At 46.9% G+C, this 22,320-nt stretch overlaps 1 protein-coding gene across 1 annotated transcript; it reads left to right on the top strand.

Annotated features, from left to right (window-relative positions):
* The first annotated feature begins 294 nt into the window (after window positions 1-294).
* Window positions 295-6,324, top strand: TBR1 (T-box brain transcription factor 1). Its single transcript, XM_075512042.1, has 6 exons — window positions 295-986; window positions 1,391-1,545; window positions 1,868-1,989; window positions 2,340-2,498; window positions 3,304-3,365; window positions 5,481-6,324. The coding sequence occupies exons 1-6, from the start codon at window positions 295-297 to the stop codon at window positions 6,322-6,324; spliced, it is 2,034 nt and encodes a 677-aa protein (XP_075368157.1).
* The last annotated feature ends 15,996 nt before the right edge of the window (window positions 6,325-22,320 follow it).

Below are 22,320 nucleotides of genomic sequence, written 5' to 3'. Positions count from 1 at the left end.
ATCTAATTAAATTACTGTCAGCGGTTAACCAATGGCAGAAGCCGTTTCATCCTCTCCACAAGCAGCAAGATCAAAAGTGAGTATTTCCTGATTGCTGCATAGTGTCAATTGGCCAATCTCTTCTCCCAGGGAAGGAAAAAAAAAAAAAAAAAAAAAAGTAAATCAAACGTTTGGGAAGCATTTGGTGGATGAAGTGCTTTCTGTCTAGTGAGGGTCCCAGGATGTCTAGCTTCTGATACTAAGGAGCCCTTTCAGATCCAGGGACTGAAGGGTTATTTCTGTGGTGCTAGAGCTATGCAGCTGGAGCATTGTCTTTCTCCCTCTATCATGCTCTCCAAGAAATTTCTCAATGTGAGCAGCAGTTACCCACATGCAGGCGGATCTGAGCTTGCCTTGCATGATCATCCCATTATCTCGACCACTGACAACCTGGAGAGAAGTTCACCTTTGAAAAAAATTACCAGGGGGATGACGAATCAGTCAGATACAGACAATTTTCCTGACTCCAAGGACACACCAGGGGACGTCCAGAGAAATAAACTCTCTCCCGTCTTGGACGGGGTCTCTGAGCTTCGTCACAGTTTCGATGGATCTGCTGCAGATCGCTATCTGCTCTCTCAGTCCAGCCAGCCCCAGTCTGCTGCCTCTGCTCCTAGTACCATGTTCCCTTACCCCAGCCAGCATGGACCTGCTCACCCAGCCTTCTCCATCGCCAGCCCCAGCCGCTACATGGCTCACCATCCTGTGATCACCAACGGAGCTTATAACAGCCTCCTGTCCAACTCTTCTCCACAAGGCTACCCCACGGCGGGCTACCCTTACCCCCAGCAGTATGGCCATTCCTACCAAGGGGCACCTTTCTACCAGTTCTCCTCCACCCAGCCGGGGCTAGTTCCCGGCAAGGCTCAGGTCTACCTGTGCAACAGGCCACTCTGGCTGAAATTTCACCGGCACCAGACGGAGATGATCATCACGAAGCAGGGCAGGTAAGCCGCCGCGCGGACCCTTGCCGGGTGTCGGGACTGAGCCGCCGGGGGAGCCGCCCGGAGCCTCCGCCGCTCCGGGGGAGCCGCCCGCCCGCCGCCGGGGCCCCTGCGCCGGCAGCGCCGGTACCCGCCTGCGCCTGCCTGCCTGCCCGGTGCCGGTGCCCGTGCCCGGCGGGGCAGCCCTCCCTGCCTCCCCGCGGGTCCCCGCGCCCGCTGTCCTCATCCTGTCCCCGCGGAAAGCTCGACGTTTCGGGGACGGAGTTTCTTTCGATTTTTTATTTCCCGGCCGCTACCGGGAGCCGTGAGGATAAAGCACCAGGGGCTGGCTCCTCCGCGTGTGCCTGTCGCTGCCGGTGGCTTGCTTTCCTTCTTTGCTTTTTTTTTTTCCCTTTCCTTTTTTATAGGCGCATGTTTCCTTTCCTAAGTTTTAATATTTCTGGTCTCGACCCCACGGCTCACTACAATATTTTTGTGGATGTAATTTTGGCGGATCCCAACCACTGGAGATTTCAGGGCGGCAAATGGGTTCCTTGCGGCAAGGCGGACACCAATGTACAAGGCAAGTTCCTCCAATTAACACTTCTCCCGACACATATGTAGGTGAGAATGATTAATTAAAGCCTTTGTGGACTGGCTCTGGCGACTTCTTAAACGCGAATGGGCCAATGATGCTTTTTTTAAAAAAAAGAAGGGTGGAGGAGAAAGTAAAAGGTGCTCGGAAAACGCTGTTTCAATCCTTCTCGGTTAAAATTAAGGGAGTTTCGGCAGTAAAATACTGCTAACTTCAACAGGGTCCTTCGACCTCGTGTGCTGCTGCAGTGGCAGAGCCGGGGTATACGCGAGAGCTGTGATGTGGTTGTGTTTTTTGTTGTTTTGCTTAGGAAACCGGGTGTACATGCACCCCGACTCCCCCAACACGGGAGCCCACTGGATGCGCCAGGAAATCTCCTTTGGGAAACTAAAACTCACAAACAATAAAGGAGCATCGAACAACAACGGGCAGGTCAGTGGGGGAAACGCAGACGCTCTGCCGGGCTCATTTTGATTGCTTCAAGCAAAATCCTGCCCTTTCCGAAAGGGCGTATATTTTTTTTAGATCGTGTCGTTAGGTGAAAATAAAAGGGTGGTGGTGGTGGGGAAGCCCTCCCGTTTATTTCGCCACGGGCCTCGTCGATCCCGAGCGCGCTGTCCAGGCTGACACCGCTGCCCGGGGTGGCCGGGGGAGGCGGCGGCAGGGTCCCGGGGAGGCGGCGGCGGGGTCCCGCCGCCCGCGGGCATCGCTCTCCCCGTCCTTCTCGCTCTCACTTGCGCCTCTCCCCGCGGCCCCCTCCCTCCTTCTCCTCTGCCCGACAGATGGTGGTTTTGCAGTCCCTCCACAAGTACCAGCCCCGCCTGCATGTGGTGGAGGTGAACGAAGACGGGACGGAGGATACCAACCAGCCGGGCAGAGTGCAGACCTTCACCTTCCCCGAGACCCAGTTCATCGCAGTCACCGCCTACCAGAACACCGATGTAAAGAGCTCCCCGCTTCATCCCGCTCGCGGTCGCCCGCGCTCCCCGCAGGGCACCCTGCCGAGGCCGGCCCGGCCCGGCCGCTGCGCTCCCTCCCGCGGGTCCCCGGCGCCGGGAGATGGGGCTCCCCTTCTCCCCCCTTGTGCCATTCTGCCCTGGCCGAGGCTGGCGAGCCCCGAGCGCTGCCCTCCCCGCCCGCCCGGGCAGAAATCCCGGTGCCGCTCCGCCTGGCGCTGGGCGCTTGTCTTCCAGTCGGGAACAGCTCAGTTCGCCGTTAAGCTGTTAGTTTAAGCCTTAAGCCTGCAAAGATCAATTAACAACCTCATTGATTGCGCCGGGGGTGATGGAGCCGCTTCCTCAAATTAAAATCTCGTTAGTGCCTGGCTAGGTTTCGGAGTGGTCTGGCTTCGCTACAGACGGGTGCCCCCTGTTCCAAGTGACATATGTTCAGCCCGCATTCTTGCTTTAATTATTTTGCTCGATGCGAATGTAAACTCTTAGCTACCGTTCTGCGGTACGTTTTGCCTAATTTCTGGCCTGAAATATATTCATACCCATGCGGTAGGAATACTGACACGTCTCAAAACACGGGGTTAAATATTAAATTTTATCGCACTTTTTACAATAAAGTAAACCTTAAAATTAGACCCTGATATCTATAAGCATGCCGAAGCTTTATTTTTCATGTTTTAAAGGCAATTTGATCGACTAGAGAAAAGCTTGATCCTTTTAAGAATGTGTTGGCTGTAGCAGGGTATATTTTTCAGGCTTTCACAACGTGCACTCTGATCCTTTCTTTCCCTAGATCACACAGCTGAAAATAGACCACAACCCTTTCGCAAAAGGCTTCCGAGACAATTACGACACGTAAGTAACCGGATTTTTACTACCCTTCTGCTGGCTGCGCACACCCCTCCAAGGGGGAAGCTCTAGGAGGCGGGCGGGCTTCATTTCACGCCGAAACGTGTCGTGTCGGGCTCTTCCAGAGCCCTCCGGGAGGGAGGCACCCGCAAGCTCCCCCGGCGGGGCCGCGGGCGCGGAGGGGCTGTCCCTGCGGCTGGGCCCCGCGCAGCCCTGCGCGGCCCGCGGCCACCTCCGCGCCCGGGGCCGCGCTGCCCGCACCGGAGCCCGCATCTCGCTTTGGCACCTGCGGCCGTTTTGTCGTTGTTTTTTCCGGGCACGTATCTTTGCGCCCCTTTCCAAGTCCCCGTTTCGCCTGCGCGCAAGGGCTCCGAAAGAAGCACCCGAGCAAGCCGCCGGGTCTGAATAATCCCGGGCTCCGCAGAGCCGCTGTCCGGGGGAAAATTTATTCGTCTCGTTTCATTCTCCGGATTTGGATTCCTTTTTTGTCCTCTTCTTTCTGGGTGGAGCTAAAGCCTCCCAAGTTTTCATCGCAGTTTGTCCCCGTGCTGCCTCTGCCCGTCCGCCTCGGGTCCGCCTGTTCCCAGGCACAGCCGTCTGACCCGGCCGGCCGTGCCCCCCGCGGGAGCTGCGGCTGCTGCCGCTCCGAGCGCGGCTCCGGCGGGGCACCAGCCCCCGACTCCCCCCGCCGTCTTCCCCGGCCCTCGGCACCCGAACGGGGACATCCCGGCCCGGCAGGCGCCGACGGCTGCGGCTTGCCCCAGCCCGGTGTGCGGCCCGCCCGGCATCCCCCGGCCCAGCGGGAGGTGGCGGACATGGGGCGGCCCGCACGCCCCGGGGGGGCGGGCGGCTTTGGAGCTCACCTGCCCGGCGGCAAGCTCCGTGTCTGCAGGACGGGGCTGCTCCGGCTTTGAGAGGGGAAGCCTCCTTTTCCTTCCGAACTGCGGCGGGGAGCGGCCTCCCTTGGAGCGCTTAAGCCCGCGCCTATCTTCAGCGCCTGCTCAAGCCTCCCTCAGCTCTGACAGCGGTTCAGCAGCGGGATTTCAGTCCCACGGTGGAAACGCCGCCGAGGCCTGCACTAGTGGGAGAGGGGCCCGGGGCCGAGCACCGGCTCTCCTCGGGGAGCGGTGTGTGCTGCGGCCGCTCTCCCCCAGGGGCGGGGGTCGCGGCGGGGGAGCCGAGCCGCCGTCGGAGGGGCCCGGCCGTCCCTGGAGCACAGAGGGCGGCGGCCGCGCCCGGCCGCTCCTCTGGGAGCTCTGCGAGGAAGACGCGCGGCCTTCAGAAAGGCTGCGTGGCCTTCGCCCCCAGCCGCAAGTGCTTTTCCCTTGTTAATAGGAAAAAAACTTTACAGGGCGTCACTTGAGAGGAGACGGGGGGAGGGGGAAGCTTCAATGTTGTCTAGCACGTTGAATTTGTTTAAGGGCCAAGTTTATTTTGGATAAGAAATTCCAGGAGGCGTGGAGGGTTAATTAAAGCACAGTTTTAGCCTGAATTAAATACAGATAGTAGTTATTCATCCATTAAAGTTTTTATAATGGCAAATTGCAGCCCAGCATGGGAGAATTATATATAGGCCACGCAGGGAACGCTGGATGCGTCTGGTTTTACATTTCCTACAGTAGGTGTTTAAAGATTAGCTTAATTTAAACTCGGTAAAATGTTGATGGTTCGTCTGTGACTCCCAATAATAAGTGTTAAGCAGCCGATATAATTCTGTAGTCTGCCATTCATGCTGTTCGCGGCAAATGACCGGGTTGCCTGTTGCGCATATGGCGGGGCCGGTCACTGTGTCACCGCGCGGGATTTCAAGCCGTTGGGATGCCGGGCTCGGGCCGGAGCAAAAGACCTCAGTCCTGTCAATGAGCGGCCAACCGGCTCCGAAAGATTTGCTCTCCGTGCCTCCCCCCATGCTCCCCCTCCCCCGCTGAGGCCCCCAGCGCTCCTGGCGCCGGAGGCCGAGCCCGGAGAGGGAGCGCAGGCCCCCGGGCAGGGCAGCAGCGCGCTGGGGCGGCCGCCGTCCCGTCCCGTCCCTCCGCCGAGGGCTGCGGCCGGCCAGGTGCCGCGCCGAGGAGGGCGCCGGGCTGCGGCGGACACCCAGCTCTCTCCCCTTCTCTTGGGCAGGATCTACACGGGCTGCGACATGGACCGGCTGACGCCTTCCCCCAACGACTCGCCCCGCTCGCAGATCGTGCCCGGGGCCCGCTACGCCATGGCCGGCTCCTTCCTCCAGGACCAGTTCGTGAGTAACTACGCCAAGTCCCGCTTCCACCCCGGGGCAGGAGCCGGCCCGGGGCCCGGCGCCGACCGCAGCGTGCCCCACACCAACGGGCTGCTCTCCCCACAGCAAGCCGAGGACCCGGGGGCCCCCTCGCCGCAGCGCTGGTTCGTCGCCCCCGCCAACAACCGCCTCGACTTCGCCGCCTCCGCCTACGACACGGCCACCGACTTCGCCGGCAACGCGGCCACGCTGCTTTCCTACGCGGCCGCCGGCGTCAAGGCGCTGCCGCTGCAGGCGGCCGGCTGCGCCGGGCGGCCGCTGGGCTACTACGCCGACCCCTCGGGCTGGGGGGCCCGCAGCCCCCCGCAGTACTGCAGCAAGTCGGGCTCCGTGCTCTCCTGCTGGCCCAACAGCGCGGCGGCGGCGCGCATGGCCGCCGGCAACCCCTACCTGGGGGAGGAGGCGGAGAGCCTGGCCCCCGAGCGGTCCCCCTTGCCGGGCGCCGAGGACTCCAAGCCCAAAGATTTGTCCGACTCCAGCTGGATCGAGACGCCGTCGTCCATTAAGTCCATCGACTCCACCGATTCTGGGATTTACGAGCAGGCCAAAAGGAGGCGGATCTCGCCCTCGGACACCCCGGTGTCCGAGAGCTCCTCGCCCCTCAAGAGCGAGGTGCTCACCCAGCGGGACTGCGAAAAGACCTGCGCCAAGGACATCGGCTACTACGGCTTCTACTCGCACAGCTAGGCGCGGCCCGCCCGGCCCCGCCGTCCTTTTGCACAATAACTCCTCCGCGTTCGCGCACTGACCCCCGCCCCTAGCTGCCCCATCCGTACCCCCGGCCCCGGCCCAGCAGGCAGGGAGGCAGGCAGGCAGGCAGGCAGAGCCGCCGCTGCCGCCGCCCCCCCGCCCCGCTCCCCGCCCGGCCCGGCCCGGCCCGGCCCGGCGGAGCCCCGGGGGCGCGGGGGGCACCGCCGCTCCGAAACCCACTGATCAGTAGGATGCTTAGACTCTCTCAAACCGTACAGCGCTTCCTTCCTTTTACCACGGATGGATACTAGGGGATAACAGTAATAGTGGGGAAAAAGAGCCTGTGAAATGCCTGTACATAGTATTTAATTTATTGTAACCGATTACTTCTCTTTGGTTTTGTTTCTTTCTTCTTTGTTTGGATTTTTTTTTTGTTTTCATTGTTAAGTCACAACACTTAGATCCTGTTTAAATTTCTTTACGCTCCCCTTTTGCTCCCTCTTCCCCTTGCCCCTCCCCAGGTAAACACTCTGTCTAAATGCCTCTGGAAATACCGAGTGGTCCATAGCTGTAGCAGCGAGTAATGGGTTTCTCACTTTCTCTGCAATTCCTCGCATGAAATAATTACGCTGTGCCCTGGGCTAACACAGCTAAGGAATAGCTGAGCTTTCCCTTCAAAAGAACAGAAATACGTCTCGTAGGAAAGTCGATTAAAGTAGCATGACGCCTTCCAAAGGCAAAATTATCTGCCTCTGTATTTTTCTTTAAAAGGAGTAGCTCGACATCAGCAATATTATTATTTTTGTGGTATTCCTCCCCCCCCCCCCCCCCCCCCGCCCCCAAGTGCCAAATCCATTACTGGTCCCTGCAGGTGCCAAATATGCTGACAAACTCTTTTCAAATTTCTTTGCAGTTTTCCCCTCTTTCTTTATATTGCTGTAAATCTTTGTAATGAATAATCTAAAAAAAAAAAAGATATAGACGACTGAATTGTTGGTAACCATAGTGTAGTCCAGTGAAGATGAATTGTGAGTTGTATATTTTACTGCATTTAGTTTTGGAATTGACTTTTTCATAAAGTAGCTAACCGAGATCTGACTTCCTGGGGAATAAAATGCACATCGAAAGTAAGAGCGATCTTTCCTGTGAACCTCTTATTATACTAATGAAAGAGAACTAATATCCCTCCAGGTGTCCCCCCCCGGCGAAGCAGAATAGTAAGTCTTCGAATTTTGCGTAGCAAATCTATACAATTAACGCATTTTTATATGGAAAAAAACAAACTGAAATATGCATCAGGCTAAATATTCAGTCTAGATTACACTCGACGGGGAAATTTCCTAATAGAAATTCAGGGTCATAAACGTGTGTATATTTTTGACTCTTCTGTAAATCGAATGTTGTGATTTTTATATTTGTTCTGTTACGTCTGTGGAACTGAATAATTTATACCAGTACATGCTCCATTGAGAAATGTTTCGGTTTTTGCCCGTTTGTATCGTCTGTGTATAACAAGTACAATAAACCTGGCAAAACGTTCACGTCGTGTCGGAAAGCACTTCGCCGTTTTGCAGGTACGAACGAGGCCAGGCCCAGGGGCAGAGGCCGGCGGGAGCTGGCCCCTCTCGCTGCCCGCTGCCGGGCCATGCTCTCGGGGCGGCAGTCCCGCCGCTCCCCTCCCTGCCCAGCGATTGTCTTTTGGGGGTGAGCGTAGGGGGGAGCGCGTACGCCGGGTGGCCAAGCGTGGAGGTTTGCAGTCGGAGAACGAGGGCGCTGAAACCCCCTCGGGTTTGAGAGGGTTATAATTATCCCTCTCTTTGACGCTTTAAAGCCCTGACAGAGCTTCGCAGGCGGGAGAGGTGCCTGGCGGCGGGGGGGGCCGCCTTTGCTGGCGGAGCAGAGGCGAGGGGCGCAGCGCTGCCCGCCCGCCCGCAGCCTGGCCTCGCCTCGCATCCCTGGGCCGGGGGCTGCGCCCGCGAAGCCCCCGCGGTTTTCAGCAAGGCGCCCGGCCGGGCCCCCCGGGGCGGGTGCCCCTTCGGAGGAGCAGCCTTCCCGGCTGCGCGGAGAAGCGGCAGAGGAGCCCCCGCTCCCGCAGCAGCACCTCTCCCGCTGCCGACCTTCCCGTGGTGCTGCCCCCCTTTAAAAATACCCATCTGTCGGCTGCAGGAGAGGCGCCGTCCCCCGGCACCTGCGTGGGGCGGGGTGCGCAGGTGCTTGGGCTAAAAGGCCAGTTTTAGTCTTGGTTCCTCGGCGGGGTGAGCGCGGGTGCGGAGCCGCCACGGGGATTTTGTCCTGTCGCGGTACTGACGGGGGGCCCCGAGCAGCCCAACTGCATTAGCCCTCCCCTCTCCCCCCGCAAGGTGCGGGGCTCTACCTGAGCAGGGCCCCTGCGCCCCAACGCCTGCGCGGAAGGGAGCGCGGGCCGCGGGCCTGTGGTGGCGGCCTCGGAGGGCAGCAGGAAGCGGCGCCCGCCCCGCGGCTGCCGTCGGGCTCACGGTGCTGCCCCCGGGGCGGCGGTGGGGGCTGCGCGGCCGCGGGGCGTCCTCGGCCCTTGTGCGGCGGGACCCCCCGCCCGGCGCGGGGCCGTGGGGGCACTGCCCCCGGGAGGCGCGGGTGGCCCGGGCCGTCAGGCGGGAGAGGGCCCCTCGGGAAGCGCGGGCAGCCGGGGCGGCGGGGGGTGCGCGCCCGTCGCCGACCGCCTCGCACCGAGCGGCGGAGGCCGCGGCGCCGCCCGCGTCCCCCCGCGCATCGCCCGCACCTCTCCGAATCCCGCGGGGCCGCGGCTGCCCCCTCAGCGGCGCGGCGAGGGGCTGTCCCGGCGCCCTCCCCGGGGCTTCCCGGGCCCGGGGGAGCAAGGCTCTAAAAAATCAAGCGCTTTCGGCCAGCCAAAGCCGCCCTTCCCGCCCCTCCTGCCGCTGCCTGTCCCGCTGCGTCGCCCCCGAGAGGGCAAAGCCCCCGGACCGAGACGCAGCGGCGTTCCCGGGCGGGGAGCCCGGCAGGCAGCGCCGAGGGAGCCCGCTGCCGCCCGCCTCCCCGCTGCAGCGGCGGGGTGCTGGGGTTCCTGCCGGCACACCCGCCGGGCGGTCACCTCGGGCAGACCGGCTGTCGAAAAAGATTTTGCGAGGTTTTGTTTAGTGGGGGTTACCCAGCGGGTCTGGAATCGATACGTAACGTGTGACAGGTCTGAACAAAATCCTTTCCTGTGCGTGAGTGGTTAATGTTATTCCATAACTATTTCGACAGGATAATTCCATAACTATTTCTGCGAGAGATTGGAAGAGATGAGGGCTGCAGAAGTAAAAAAGGCTATTTCCTGTCGGTAGGTCACTTTATTACTATTATAGTTTTTTAGATTATTATTATTATTATTAGAGGTGCACCTGTGTATCTGCTAACCACATGTTTACTGACACATTAAAATGTTTGCTTTCACCCAGGATCGAACATGCAGGTTTTGACCCGGTGTATGTTAACGATAATATACTTGCGGCGCGCTCAGTTTAGGCGAAGCAAAACCCCGTGTATGAATTTGTTAGACCAGCATGAATTTTACATGCAGTATAATTTGTACTGTTATTCTAGGCATGCTGAACGGGCTTTTAATTTAATCATTGTGCAAAATAATCTATTCAATTGCCCTTTCTTTGCTTTATTTGATATAACAAAAAATCAAGCTCCGAAGGAGATGATCCGTAGAAAGTAATTCAAAGTTCTTATTGGTAATACTTTCTACGATGTTTCACATTAATACTGTATCAAATGTAATACAGTGATTTACGCTCTGCAGATTTTGCACGAGTACGCTATGCATATTTGATGACACATTGCATATTTTAACAAGGTTTTTAATGACTGATTGAAATGTTTGCTAAGATATTTTTCAAGAGCTGGAGGAGAAATGGTTGTGGAAAATGTGTGTAATAGAATAGTGATAAGGATGGGAGGGTTTTGATTGACAGTATGAGGAAGCAGATGGATGACTAGGTAGGTCAGAGGTAAAGATGCCTTTGACAGCTTTTTAAGTTCCTTTGGCCATTTTGGTCCAATGAATCATGCAAAACATGTGTACATTACCAAACTGATGTCTCTGCATCGTTTACTGTTGGAATCCTCATCTTTTCAAACCCACCCTAACCTTCTTTCATCACCACTTGACGTGCTATGTCTAAACTAGATTGCAAGATCCTAAGAAGGCAAGAATCTGTCTTGTATTACTTGTCTGCAAAAAAAAAAAAATTAGAAAAAAAAAAATCATGTAAACCTATGGAGCTAGAAGAACAACCGCGACAGATTGGCAGAATAGGCGTAAGGTGGGACACGTTCTTCTTAATTTTCGCTGTCTGGTCATCACTCCCCTCCCCTAGGTAGTGCTCAAGGGAGATGTGGTGAACAATGATTCCCCCCCCCCCCCCCCCCAACTGGCATAAATCTGAATTTTCATAAGTCTGATAAGAGACCTAATTGCATAATTTTCCTTATAACATTATGCAGTGAGTGCTGTTGCTATAGTTAAAATGGTTGTCTTCGCAGTCTGTGTTTTCAGGTGCTTTGTATGTCCCTTGCAAATTACTTTGTCAACTGGAAAAGCTCTGATTTATCCCTGTAAAAGGTTACTGGTTTTGGAAATCTTATTTAAATTACATAGGACAATTTTAAAATAGCTGTGATACAAAAAAAGAATGTGTGTGTATTGGGAAAAGCAGAAAAAAGGATTTTGCATGAAGTATGCTTTCCAGGTACCATTTCTGTGCAGAATGGACACAAGTTTTTATTTTAAATATTAAAACTTGTCATGAATGTGGTCTCCAGTGGGGAATGTGTCACTTGCTAAGATACGGGGGCAAAGTCAAAGAAAAAAAATTGAAATAGCGGAGTGATAAGTAGACGGAAGGCAGCAGACTGTTTGCGTTCAGTACCCCATTCTTTCCAGCTAAATAGATGTAATATATTTGTGGTAGGTCTAGAGAGCCGCACAGCTTAGTGGTAACACTTCATGCATTTATCAGAATGCATATTAATCTGGGAATGCACAAACAAAAGCACTGCTTATTTCAGAGCGTGATCACTTGAAAGCTGTCCGTTTGTTCAAATATGTATATCTGAAAAAAAAAAATTCGTTGAAATATATATATAAAACTCTCCTTAATTTTGAGCATATGTAATATTTTCCTTCTTACAGATGTAGAATAATCATTAATTCATAAAGATCCAAGGCTGCCATTGCTGATTAGATGTAACTTTTGGCCTTATAAAATATATTACACAATAAAATTTCTGATGTTTTATTCATGCTATCACTGCAATTTCTCATAGTTGCAGTGTTTCTAACACTAAGGAGCTGATACGAGTATGAATGATCTTGTTGGTCTTAAGTTGACTTTTTAGGTCAATTTTAATTTTTTTTTTTTTTTTAAACTGAAGGCAGAATGGATGAAAACTTCAGGTACGTTACTTCTCTGTAAAACTATCTATACTATTACATTGATATGAAGAAGCATTTATTTCTTAAGCTTTAAATAAGAAACAGCTGGTAATGACTTTGAATCTGGTTTAAGAGACATTTTAGGTAAAATGTTGATAGCTTGTAAATGTGTATTCCTGCCTTAGTCTCTGATCGTGCATGCAAGTTCATATGTGTGAACAACGTAAAGCAAGAGGTCAGTCCTACAAAGACTATTCACTTGTCTAAAAATTCACAGACATAAATGTTTTCAGGATCAAGGCCTTTTTCAATAATTGTGATAGTCGTGTACCTTGAAGTGACTGACTGATTTAGAATACACTTAATAATTTGATTTTTTTAATATAGTAGAAACACTGCATTGATGAGTTACCAAAGCACATCGTACAAGCTCCCACTTCAATCATTTGTAATATATTTTTTGGCTTGTTTGGGTATTTTTTTTCTTTTTTTTAGTGACGGCACTGACACATAATTTAGACTTTGTGAAAGTCACATCTTAATTTCTATGGGCTGTGCTATGGAATTCCTTTTTGTAAGTAGGCTCTTTCCTTGAATTATATTTACTTACACATTGACTGCTTTTGTTTATCCAAGAAGCAGATAATACTGGTCTGGGACTGAAGGGTGAGAGAGCAACACCAATATTTTGAGTTGAGAGAAATTTTAGGTTGCTGACAGGTGCCCTAGTTTAGACGGAGACACCCACCCACCGAGAATTAAACTGAAATCGTAAATGTAAGCTAACAAATGCTTTTGGTGATTGATCAACACCCTGGTTGCAGCTTATTTTCCTTTGTGCAAATGTTTGCTGACGGGGAGGCGTTATTTATCAGGAGTCGACTACAACTAGAGTGTAACATGTCCGTCTTCCATAGACCTCCTGCTGGAGACGCTGAGGAAAGATGGCTCTCTGGCCCTGGGGAAAGTCGGGGCTCACCCCGTATCGTCTGGGAATCCCACTCGATTGGGCCTGGCAGCAGCACCTCCCGTCTTGCCTGTTGCTCTGTGATCGGTGCCTACATTTTACTAAATTAGGTCTGTGGTGCAGTAACACAGAGAAATAACTGCTCCCCACGCTACATCCCTTTTCAGCAAACCCTTAAAGCATTTCCCCCCTCCCCACATTGCCACCGCCTTACCGCTATACTTCTAAAGCACGATGGTTTTGTGCATAGGTATTACTTGGTGTAAGCTCTCTTCTGGTAGCTCAGTTTACTCTTGCATTAGGAGAAGGGAGCATTTCACTTGAATTAGATGCAGGGTATTGAATAGGAGGTAAAAGGTTTTGCGTTCTATTGACAGTTCCTGAGTTTCCTATGGAAACCACCGTGCATAAGTGATGAGGGGTAGGGGCATTTTTCAAAAGTCTCCGCGTGGTTTTGTAGCCCCTGTTTAGAAATGATGCAAATCTCACTGAAAAATCTCCAGTGCTTGCGGTGCTAAATGATTTCCACACTTTCTACAATTTTATTCTTAGGTGCATTATCGAGCAGTTATTTCAGATATTCATTGAGGACTGGTATTTGTTGCAGACTTGGGGTCAGAATAGCGTGGATTAAATCCCCAACTGGTGTACAATTATGTCATTTCATTGGCTTCAGTGGTTCAACACTGATTGTATCATCGGATTGTTTCCTCTTGTGGTTTAGATACTATCCAAAGCAGGTGCTGTTTGATGGAATGAATAGGGCCAAGTATTAATTTGGTATACATATTTGTTTCTCCTGTGTTAAAATAATTATAAAAACATAAACTGATACCTTACTGTACTTACATTTTTATTTCTCTCTGATTAGATTATAAGAATAATTGAAGCTTCATTTCTGCTTATTGTCAAGGTTGATTTTGATGCTTTAATTGGCTTCATAATTGAATCAAAACCAGTTTGCTTGGCGTGTGTTATACAAGAATTTGTCCCTTTTTAGGGGCAATATTTAGGCCAACTGTGTTCCTTTAATATAAAAGAAATGTTCAGAAGTTGAATGGAAGGAAATTAATCAGATATTTTCAGTCCTTCTTACATGTGTCTGAAATTTTGTAATGCCCAAATCTTTTTCACATTCTTTGCAGTCTTATCTAGTGTAGCTCTTTTTTTCCTTTGTGTTAAATACAATAAAACCCCTCTGATGTTAACATTCCATATTGTATTTTTAAACATTTCAGTGTTCCAGTTGTTGTGTTTCTATATATTGTTCACTTACAACTTCTCTCTGATCATTGATATGAATGAAAATTATTTAAAAAAATGGTTTTTTTAATCGCAAACTGATTCATTTGTATAAGTAGACGTAAACTAAACTAATGTGAAGTGTAACAACAGAAATGAAAAATGGGCCTTTAAAAATTACTGTAACAACATGTGGAGGTCAGATTGCTTCAGGAATATATTTCCCTGGATGCCATTTCGACAGATGTAACCTAAAAGGCCAAACCCCACAGTAGTCCATTGGCAGTATATGCTTATTTTTCAAATACATTGTAACTGGAGAAAAACCACAAATAATTGTCCTGTGACAATGTAAAGTTTAGCATATACGTGTGCACATAAGTCTTTGCAGGATCAGGGCCCAAGTGTTTTGCTTTAGCAGTGTTATCTGTTGTGGGGTTTGGGGTGGGTTTTTTCCCTTGGTAATTAAAATGCAGTTCTGTCACCGTGGTCACATTTCCCATCTATAGAGGGACAAGGGCAATGCCTGTGCTAAATACACACTGCACTAAACAGTAATTATATTTAATTTTTACTTTATTTTGATATCTACAGCTGTCTCAGGATAAGGATCTAGGAGATTTTAAGTGTAGTTCTGTGTACCCAACCCTTTTCATGAGGGTTGGTTTGCTGTCAGTTCAGGTCTCTGAAGTCACTTGAGTGGTGATGGTGCTATTGCACAGGAAAGGCTGCCAGGCTGGTGGGTGCAAGGGCAGGACAGCAGGAATCCGGTAATCCCTTTCGTAGGCAGGTAGGTATGAGATGTGCTCACCTATAACCCAAAACCTGCCCTCCAAGAGTTGTTTAGGATAACGCATGCATCGCTGTATTCCTGGGTGATGAAGCAGCAGAGCTCCAGTCCCCAAGTAGCCTCCTTCCCCTGGTAGATCTCCAAAGCTTTCCATGAGCTCCAGCCTCTCCCTTGCGCTCCTCCATCCTTTTCCTTACTGGGGGGGCCACTTCACTGGCTCCTCCGTGGCTTGTTCTGTTTAAAGCTTGAGCGTGTAGACAGATGCTCTCTCCTTTAACTCCTTCTGCAGAGGATGCTTAAACAAGGAAAGCCTTGGTCGGGATTAGTGAGGAGGATGAGATTCATGGAAGGCTGCTCTCTTTTGTACTCAAACTTAAATTTACATTTACATACAGTTTCTTGTGATTGTAAAGGGTTTAACTCATACAAAACATTTAACTTGACACATTTTATAAGAATCTACAATGTAAATATTTTTAGCATTTGTAGTTGCATAACCAGGGTGTCTGTTTCTGATTTTTTTCTTAAGTAGCATGTAACAGGTGAACTCCTAGTTTTATGGGTGTTGCATTATAATTTATGGGGCCTCTGCTGATCTAAGCTTGATTCTTTATAGCTTTTAATTTTTCTTCCCCCCCCCCCCCCCCAACAATTTTAACACCATTTTCCAAAAGACTCCTGGCCAGAGGGTATCTTAAAATAACCGGCTTAAAATTCATTTTATAAAAATATTCAAACTTGTAACAAATTCTAATCTATTCTGTAATTGCAAGAATAAGTATGTAATGCCTAGCCAATGTAGATTTAATCTATAGGATTAAATGTTGTCTCAAATAATGTTATTTCTGAATAATAGGAGAATATTCTAGAACCAGTATGCATTTTTTCTGGGTTACACAAACACGCTGTGTTGCCTGAGAAATCTTGAGTTTTATGCATTTTAGTTTTGTTTTGTTTTTCACAGAAAAGTAGCCGGTATAATGCAGCTTTAGCCCAACATCTGTATTTTTCCACATCTTGGTGTCCTTCTAGTTTTCATCAGAGATTTAGGAGCAACTCAGCTAGTGCTTTTATTCTACGCCATTACATTTTTCTTCCATTTTTTGGTGTAATATTAGATTATTATTATATTTGCAATATCCTTTGCAAAGTTTCATCTTGTATTACAGTGTCTGCAGTGACAAACCACAGCTTGTCTGAGGCTGGGAAGATTTTTCTTGAGCGTCTCCACCATCAGACTATGGTGTGTGTATGTCAGTTTTACTGCAAGCTTGGATAGGGTATCAGCTGTCATTGAATGTTGTCTAGATTTATATTCTAGCTGTAAACCACACAACTGTGTGAAGACTAGCCTCTGCAATCTAGGAGATGCATCTTCTAAATTCTTCCTCACGGCTGTTACTAGTGGCTTTGTTTCTGACAGTTTCTAATTTTCTGTACATAATAAAATCAATTATTTTGCACGTATATGCTAAAGCTAGAGGCTGTTTTTTGACTGTGCATGCTACAATTAGTTATGTAAATAGCAGCATATGCTACAAGTTTCCAATGCTCACCCTGCCTTTACAGAAGCGTTGGCTCAGGCTCTGCTTTGAAGTTAGTAGGCAGAGGTGTTTGGTGCTCCGTGGCTCAGGCTCTGAAGACAATGCTTTCTTCATCAGTTCCCTCTGGTGTTTAGTGTTTTAGTCTACAGTACATGTTTGTACACCAAAGCCAACACATGACTTGAATGCACTAGGGATTTTGGTAGTCAGACTTCTAAGCTTCTCCGCATTTTTCTTGATTCATATGTAGAGGTATACTGGTAGTTGTAGGTGTGCTATTGGACACCTCCTGTCTGCCTACATCAGTCAATCTTCCCCCTGTCCCACTTAGGTTATTTCTTTAGGCAGAAACACAAGTTCAAACTTAATGATTTCTAAACCAGGCTTTTCCAGAGATTTCGGGGGTATATAATTAAGTTATGTAACTGTTTATTCCCATATGAAAACCTTATTATTGCAATCTCTTCAATATCATCAAATATTTCTGTGTCTTTTTGCAAAATACTTCAGCTGCAGAGTGTAATCCAAAAGGTAGGTTGGTAAAGCGGCAAATTCCAAGTGGTGTTTTAAAAGTGCTTACATGCAAATTGGTTTGTTTTTCATCTTTTCCTAGAGGACCCTGCTGGAGCCCTGATCAAGCACCCAGTGTGGAGCAGCTTTTGGCACTTTGTTTTTCATCAGGACTTCTGAATCTTAAACCACAAACTTCCATAATCTGAGTCAGAGAAACCAGACAGGTTTGTTAAAGCTTATTATCTATTACTTTTGTGCTAGCTCCCTGTATAGGAGGGACATTCTTTAAAGATAGTTTTGGTTAGGAGTTTTTTATGTTGTGACACTTACTAATGCAGGGTATTTGTTGGATATGCAAGCTCCTCCAGAATTCACTAATAAAGTTAACTTACTTCTTAAGTTAACTCTGTGCTATTCCTTTTGAGAACCATGTCTTACTTGTGTCTATGTGATAACACCTTACTGCCGAGGGCATATGATAGTAAAGCCGCCATGTAATAGTAAACAGGAACTTAATGCCTGGCATGGGATTGAATTTAGATGCTGTGAAAAGCCTCTGACAAAAAATAATACAGGCAAAACTCAGGTAAGAATCCAAGACCCTATTGTGGATTGACCAAAAAAGTCCTTGGATATTTTGAAGACTAGTTGATATGCTCATTTCTAAGCAGTAATTAGTTCAGAGTCTGCTGGGTGCATAAGACTAAAAATAAAATATGCTGAGTGAATAGATGTCTTCACGGATGAGGAAAGTTCCTAAATCTAAGACAGCAAAATAATGAAGTTCTTTTTTAAAAAAAGGAGCTGGCATAGTCTGAAAGGTGGGAAAGAAAATCCTATAGCACAGTGTAAATGATGTGCTGCGTTGGCAGAAACAGAACTGCAAAAGGAGAGACCGATCATAGGTAGAACAAGCAACAGTCTTCCATCAAAATCCTTCATCTGTTGTCTTCTACCAGGATCATTAACAAGTGATTACGTGTATGGGACCTTTTATTTTAGAGAAGGACAAGGGTTACTCTTTGAGCTGGAAGATTTTAATTCCTGCATATTACTAAATAGTGCATGCATTAGGCTCTTCTTTGGGTACAGGGGTTTGTTAGCACACGCCTTCTATTGCGTCATACATAAAGTATACATGTCTTCATATTTCTGAACGTGTATGGTGGCTCATGGAAAAGTAAATTCCAGTGGCAAAGTGATCTGTTGGTCTAATAGCAGCTACTTTAACTAAGATGTTGGTAACCATACTTCTTAAAATTACTTTTTTAGCACTTCATTCAACTTAAATTTATCTTTTAAAACCCATTCCATTAAACATGCGTAACATCTATGCATAGGCAAATACTTAGAAACCAACTATAATTATGCTAATCATATTATTGATAAGGTAAATGATAAACGTAGAAGCAAGTAGGTTAATTTGGCCTGATCAATGGCTTAAAATTATGCTTTTGTAAGTAATTTTTTTCTTTGAAAGTAAACCCCTTCTCCAAATGTATTTAAAATGTTAATAAACTATTAAATGAACAAGTAACACTATATTCAACATTTTTACACCATTTCTACAGTGGGTAAAATTGTAGTATAAAGTTGGTGTATACTCGATAACAATTTACATGTTTATTTTACCATCTGGTAAATGTGTAAACGATATTTTGAGAAGCACATTTCAAATTCACTTTAACAACTTATCCCCGACAATATGTATCCTATCTCATGTACTGACTGGAAGGATTTTGAAAACCTCTCAGAGAGAAATGCAGTAACAAAACATTATTTTTTTAGTGATGCTTAAGATCAAGCTTAGCATCAAGTTGGAGGTCTTTCACTATTTGGGAAGGATTTTGGTACGTTAGTGGTGTCAAAGAGATATTTCAGACTATTTTACACACCACAGTATAAAGATATCATATCATCTTCCCTAAAGAAACCATAGGGTGCATAGGTAGTAATAACAAAACAAATACAGTTTGCTATGTTGTTGTATAACTGCATTGTATCCTTTCCAGGGGGTTTGAATTTGCTATCTCTTGTGTCTAAATATGGGAAGCTCATTATTAGAAGTGTTACAATGAACCCCAAGTGGATTGCTTTTCTCGTGTACTTTAACAGCACTTTGACACTGCAGCCTTCTGCCTTTTTATTTTAGTCTTCTGTTTATTGGTCTCTCTGGATTAAATTGCAAGCACTTTCTTAAATACAACAAACTAGAGAATATTCTGTTGTAGCTCAGCTTTTATTCACCCTTTCCTAGCTGTTACTAATCTTAACTGGGGGAAAAAAAAAAAAAAAAGACTTCCTTTTCTCCTCCCCCAACCCCAATAAAATTTAAAAAACCCTGCCCTGAAAGCAAGTCTGCCTGGAGAACACCTCCACACTAATTACCATCTGGCCAATCTGCAAATGAAGTTTGAGAGCAGATTTCAAATGTAGGCTCCAGCTAGTCTGTGCCTTGTATTAGTATTTATTAAGAGATTTGAAAGCATTTAGGCAACTAGAGAGCAGGCAGGTACCTTAACTTTTGGAAATCCAATCAGACATCTGTTTGTTCCTTCCAGGGTCTAAACGCCTTTGACCTGGTACCTGATCAGCAGTGCTCCTCTACAGTTTGTGGCAGCCGGTTTTGCTTGCGTACAGACTTTATAACGGGCAATGGTCTTAAAACACCTTCTAAAATGCATTGGTGAAAAAAATGTATAAAATTATTTGTACAATTTCTAGTTAACTCCTGTATCAAAGTTAATTAATTTATTTTTGCTTATGTGCCATTTCAGCATGTGGGGAGAAAACCTTGCTTAGTACAGAGTCAAATCCAGTACTGATCTTGAGTAATCGGAGAAACCTGTGAGCTGCTCTGATTTATGTGTGCATCTAAAAACAGATTTTAGCCCAGTAGGAATAATAAAAACAGGTTGTCATTAAACAGCAACTTTAAACTTAAAAAAAAATTGTATTTTTGCAAGTTAATTAAGCACACTGCATTTAACATTACTGTTTTGTTTCATTTAGGTATTAAATGCATTTCATTAATGAATTTCAAGTTTAGCAGCTATTTCCTCTTCCTTTTCCCTTACAGAGATTAGAAAAAGGACCTTTCCTTTTTGTAAATCAGCACAATCAAAGATGATAAAATTCTTAGCAGACTGTTAAAGAAATAATTTTGCTTTTCACCTGTCTTCCCTTTGCTGGCTTCTTGTTTTGTCTCAGCTCTGTGAAAAGTGCTGTCAATCTCACATAAACAATAATTTATTATTTTGTTTTCAATACCCCCCCCCCCCCCCCCCGAAACTCTTTCAGCAAAAGAGCAGTAGTTTAGGACACCTGCTGTTATAAAAGATCTTCCTACAGCAGCTAATTAGTTAATAGGTAAAGTCCCAATTGAGAGCACCTGGGAACATGCAGAACTGAATCTGAGTTTTGTAGCACCAATAGCCATTTTTAATATGCATTGAAAATATCTTTCTCTTTAGACTGGCTGCTGGTATCTATATTGCAGAAGCAGATGTTCAAAAAATTACTCAGAGGCTTAAAATGGTGTTTAATTGGAATCACCTGGCAAAAATGGGCAACACTTGGAAAATCTACTTGACAGAGATCTGGGGAGGCTTCCTGAAATGATACAGGTCTGAAGGTAGGTAGTTAATAAACTAGGCCTTGAATACTGGGTAGCGTTGCTTTTATTGTTTTGTATTAGAATTTTAATATAGCAATATTTTGGTGGAAAATAGTTTTGTTCTGTAGCTATTTACTGTCAAACATGGTGCTTGCAATCAGGAGTGCCAACAGCGGGAAGGAATCTGCCCCTTACCCCGTGATCACACTTATCATGGTGGATTCAAGAAGAAGGTCACTTGGCTTGCAAAATGTAAGCTGTTTGCCTTTAAGTGAAGAATATGCAAGCCCATTTAAGAAAGATTAATAAAAAATGAACTTTCAAAAAAGTGAATTAAAATGATATATTTAGTTCTTGTATTGTTAATAACTAGTGCTCATTGGCCTCAGAAGCTTTCCCCCTCCCCATGCTTTTCTGTGTGTCTGCTTATTTCCAAAAATTGTAAATATCAAACTATGTATTCAGTATTCTAACTTTTTAAATAAAATTTTAAAATTAAATGTGACATTTTTATAGATTTTGATATTGACTAAAATGGACCTTTTAAAGTGACATAGATACATAAATGGAGATTGATAAATTTATTTCAGACTACCATATGGGAAGGCTGATTACAAGGGCATGTGGAACACAAAGCCAATTAAAGATATTCTTACTTCTTACTGTGGACCATTGCTGCCTTCCCCATATTCCCTGGAAGATAAACTGAATAGCATTTATGAAAAATATTAAGCTAAGGGTATCATCATAAATTCTCTCTTTATGTAGTCCTGTTCTCTATTGACAGTCAGATTTGCATCAAAGAACATGACACCAGTGACTTGCTGGCAGCTTAAGTAATTGGGGAAAAAAGTGATTATTCATACGGAAACAGGAGTTGGCTCATTACAGCCAATCACCTGAATAGCAAATGATATGGCTGCCAATAGATGGAGAAAAAGGCAAGTCTAGTGGAAAATAGGAGCATTTAAAGGCCAAGAAAAGACATATGGTCTGTCTATGCTTGCCTTATACGCCTGGAAATTATAAATTAAGCTACAATATAGCCCACCACCTTAATGTGAAAATTCTCCATTTTTTCCCATCTTAATCTTGAGAAATTTAACAGATCTGGCTAGTAATGTTGACTTTGGCTTTTGTGTCAGCATTTAAGTTCTATATAAAAATAATGGCTGAATTGATTGTCTAATATTTGATTCTGTTACGGCCATAAAGGATGTACTTTTGAAATAAACTCTCTTTCATAGCAATTGTAGATGTGGATCTGTTCTGTCCTTTACAGATGTCCATGTTTTCATGAGGGTAGGCAAGAGAAGAAAGTGAATCGTTCTTGGCAGCTACCTTTTATAAGGTAATCCTGTGATGATGATATGAAATGATTCGTGTCTTCAAGAACAGTAAATACTTTAATAGATATCTCTCTCAATTACTGTTAGTTGTAGTCATAATTTTAATTTATTGTGCTAATGCTCTCCTTTACTCTTTAAGGTATATTGGACTCTTATTTCATTACAGGAATAATACAAGTCCAAATTGGTCTGTAAGTTTCAAAAACATTGGGCTTATTGAGGTGGCTACCTGACTACCTTTCTGGTAAAGCATTAGTAAAAGTCGAGAATACAAAGTCTTTTCAAATGTGCTTGTATAGACACGTTTCACTTGAGAGACGAAGTTCTTGAACATCTGAGGGCAGTTTGGGTTTTAAAAAGATTTTGTGTGGCCTCAAGACTGTGAAGGCTTATAGCCTTATAGCCTTTTTCTTCATGAGCCTTTTTTTTTTTTATAGATTCCTTGTTCTAAACCATCCCATGATAAATAGTCATGTGGAGAAGAGATGCTGAATTCTGCCCTTTTTTTTAATGCCATGCTCTGAAACTCTGATGGTTTCTCCTTTTCCGT

The sequence above is a fragment of the Mycteria americana genome, chromosome 9, assembly GCF_035582795.1.
Source record: "Mycteria americana isolate JAX WOST 10 ecotype Jacksonville Zoo and Gardens chromosome 9, USCA_MyAme_1.0, whole genome shotgun sequence".
Taxonomy (NCBI): Eukaryota; Metazoa; Chordata; class Aves; order Ciconiiformes; family Ciconiidae; genus Mycteria; species Mycteria americana.
This window is presented reverse-complemented; position numbering and strand designations above follow the sequence as displayed.

Excerpts from the sequence above, each read along its gene's own strand:
- TBR1 (XM_075512042.1), top strand. The coding sequence starts at position 295 with ATGCAGCTGGAGCATTGTCTTTCTCCCTCTATCATGCTCTCCAAGAAA. Across the intron at positions 1,990-2,339 it reads CATCGAACAACAACGGGCAG|ATGGTGGTTTTGCAGTCCCT; the intron begins GTCAGTGGGGGA and ends TCTGCCCGACAG. Across the intron at positions 3,366-5,480 it reads TTCCGAGACAATTACGACAC|GATCTACACGGGCTGCGACA; the intron begins GTAAGTAACCGG and ends TCTCTTGGGCAG.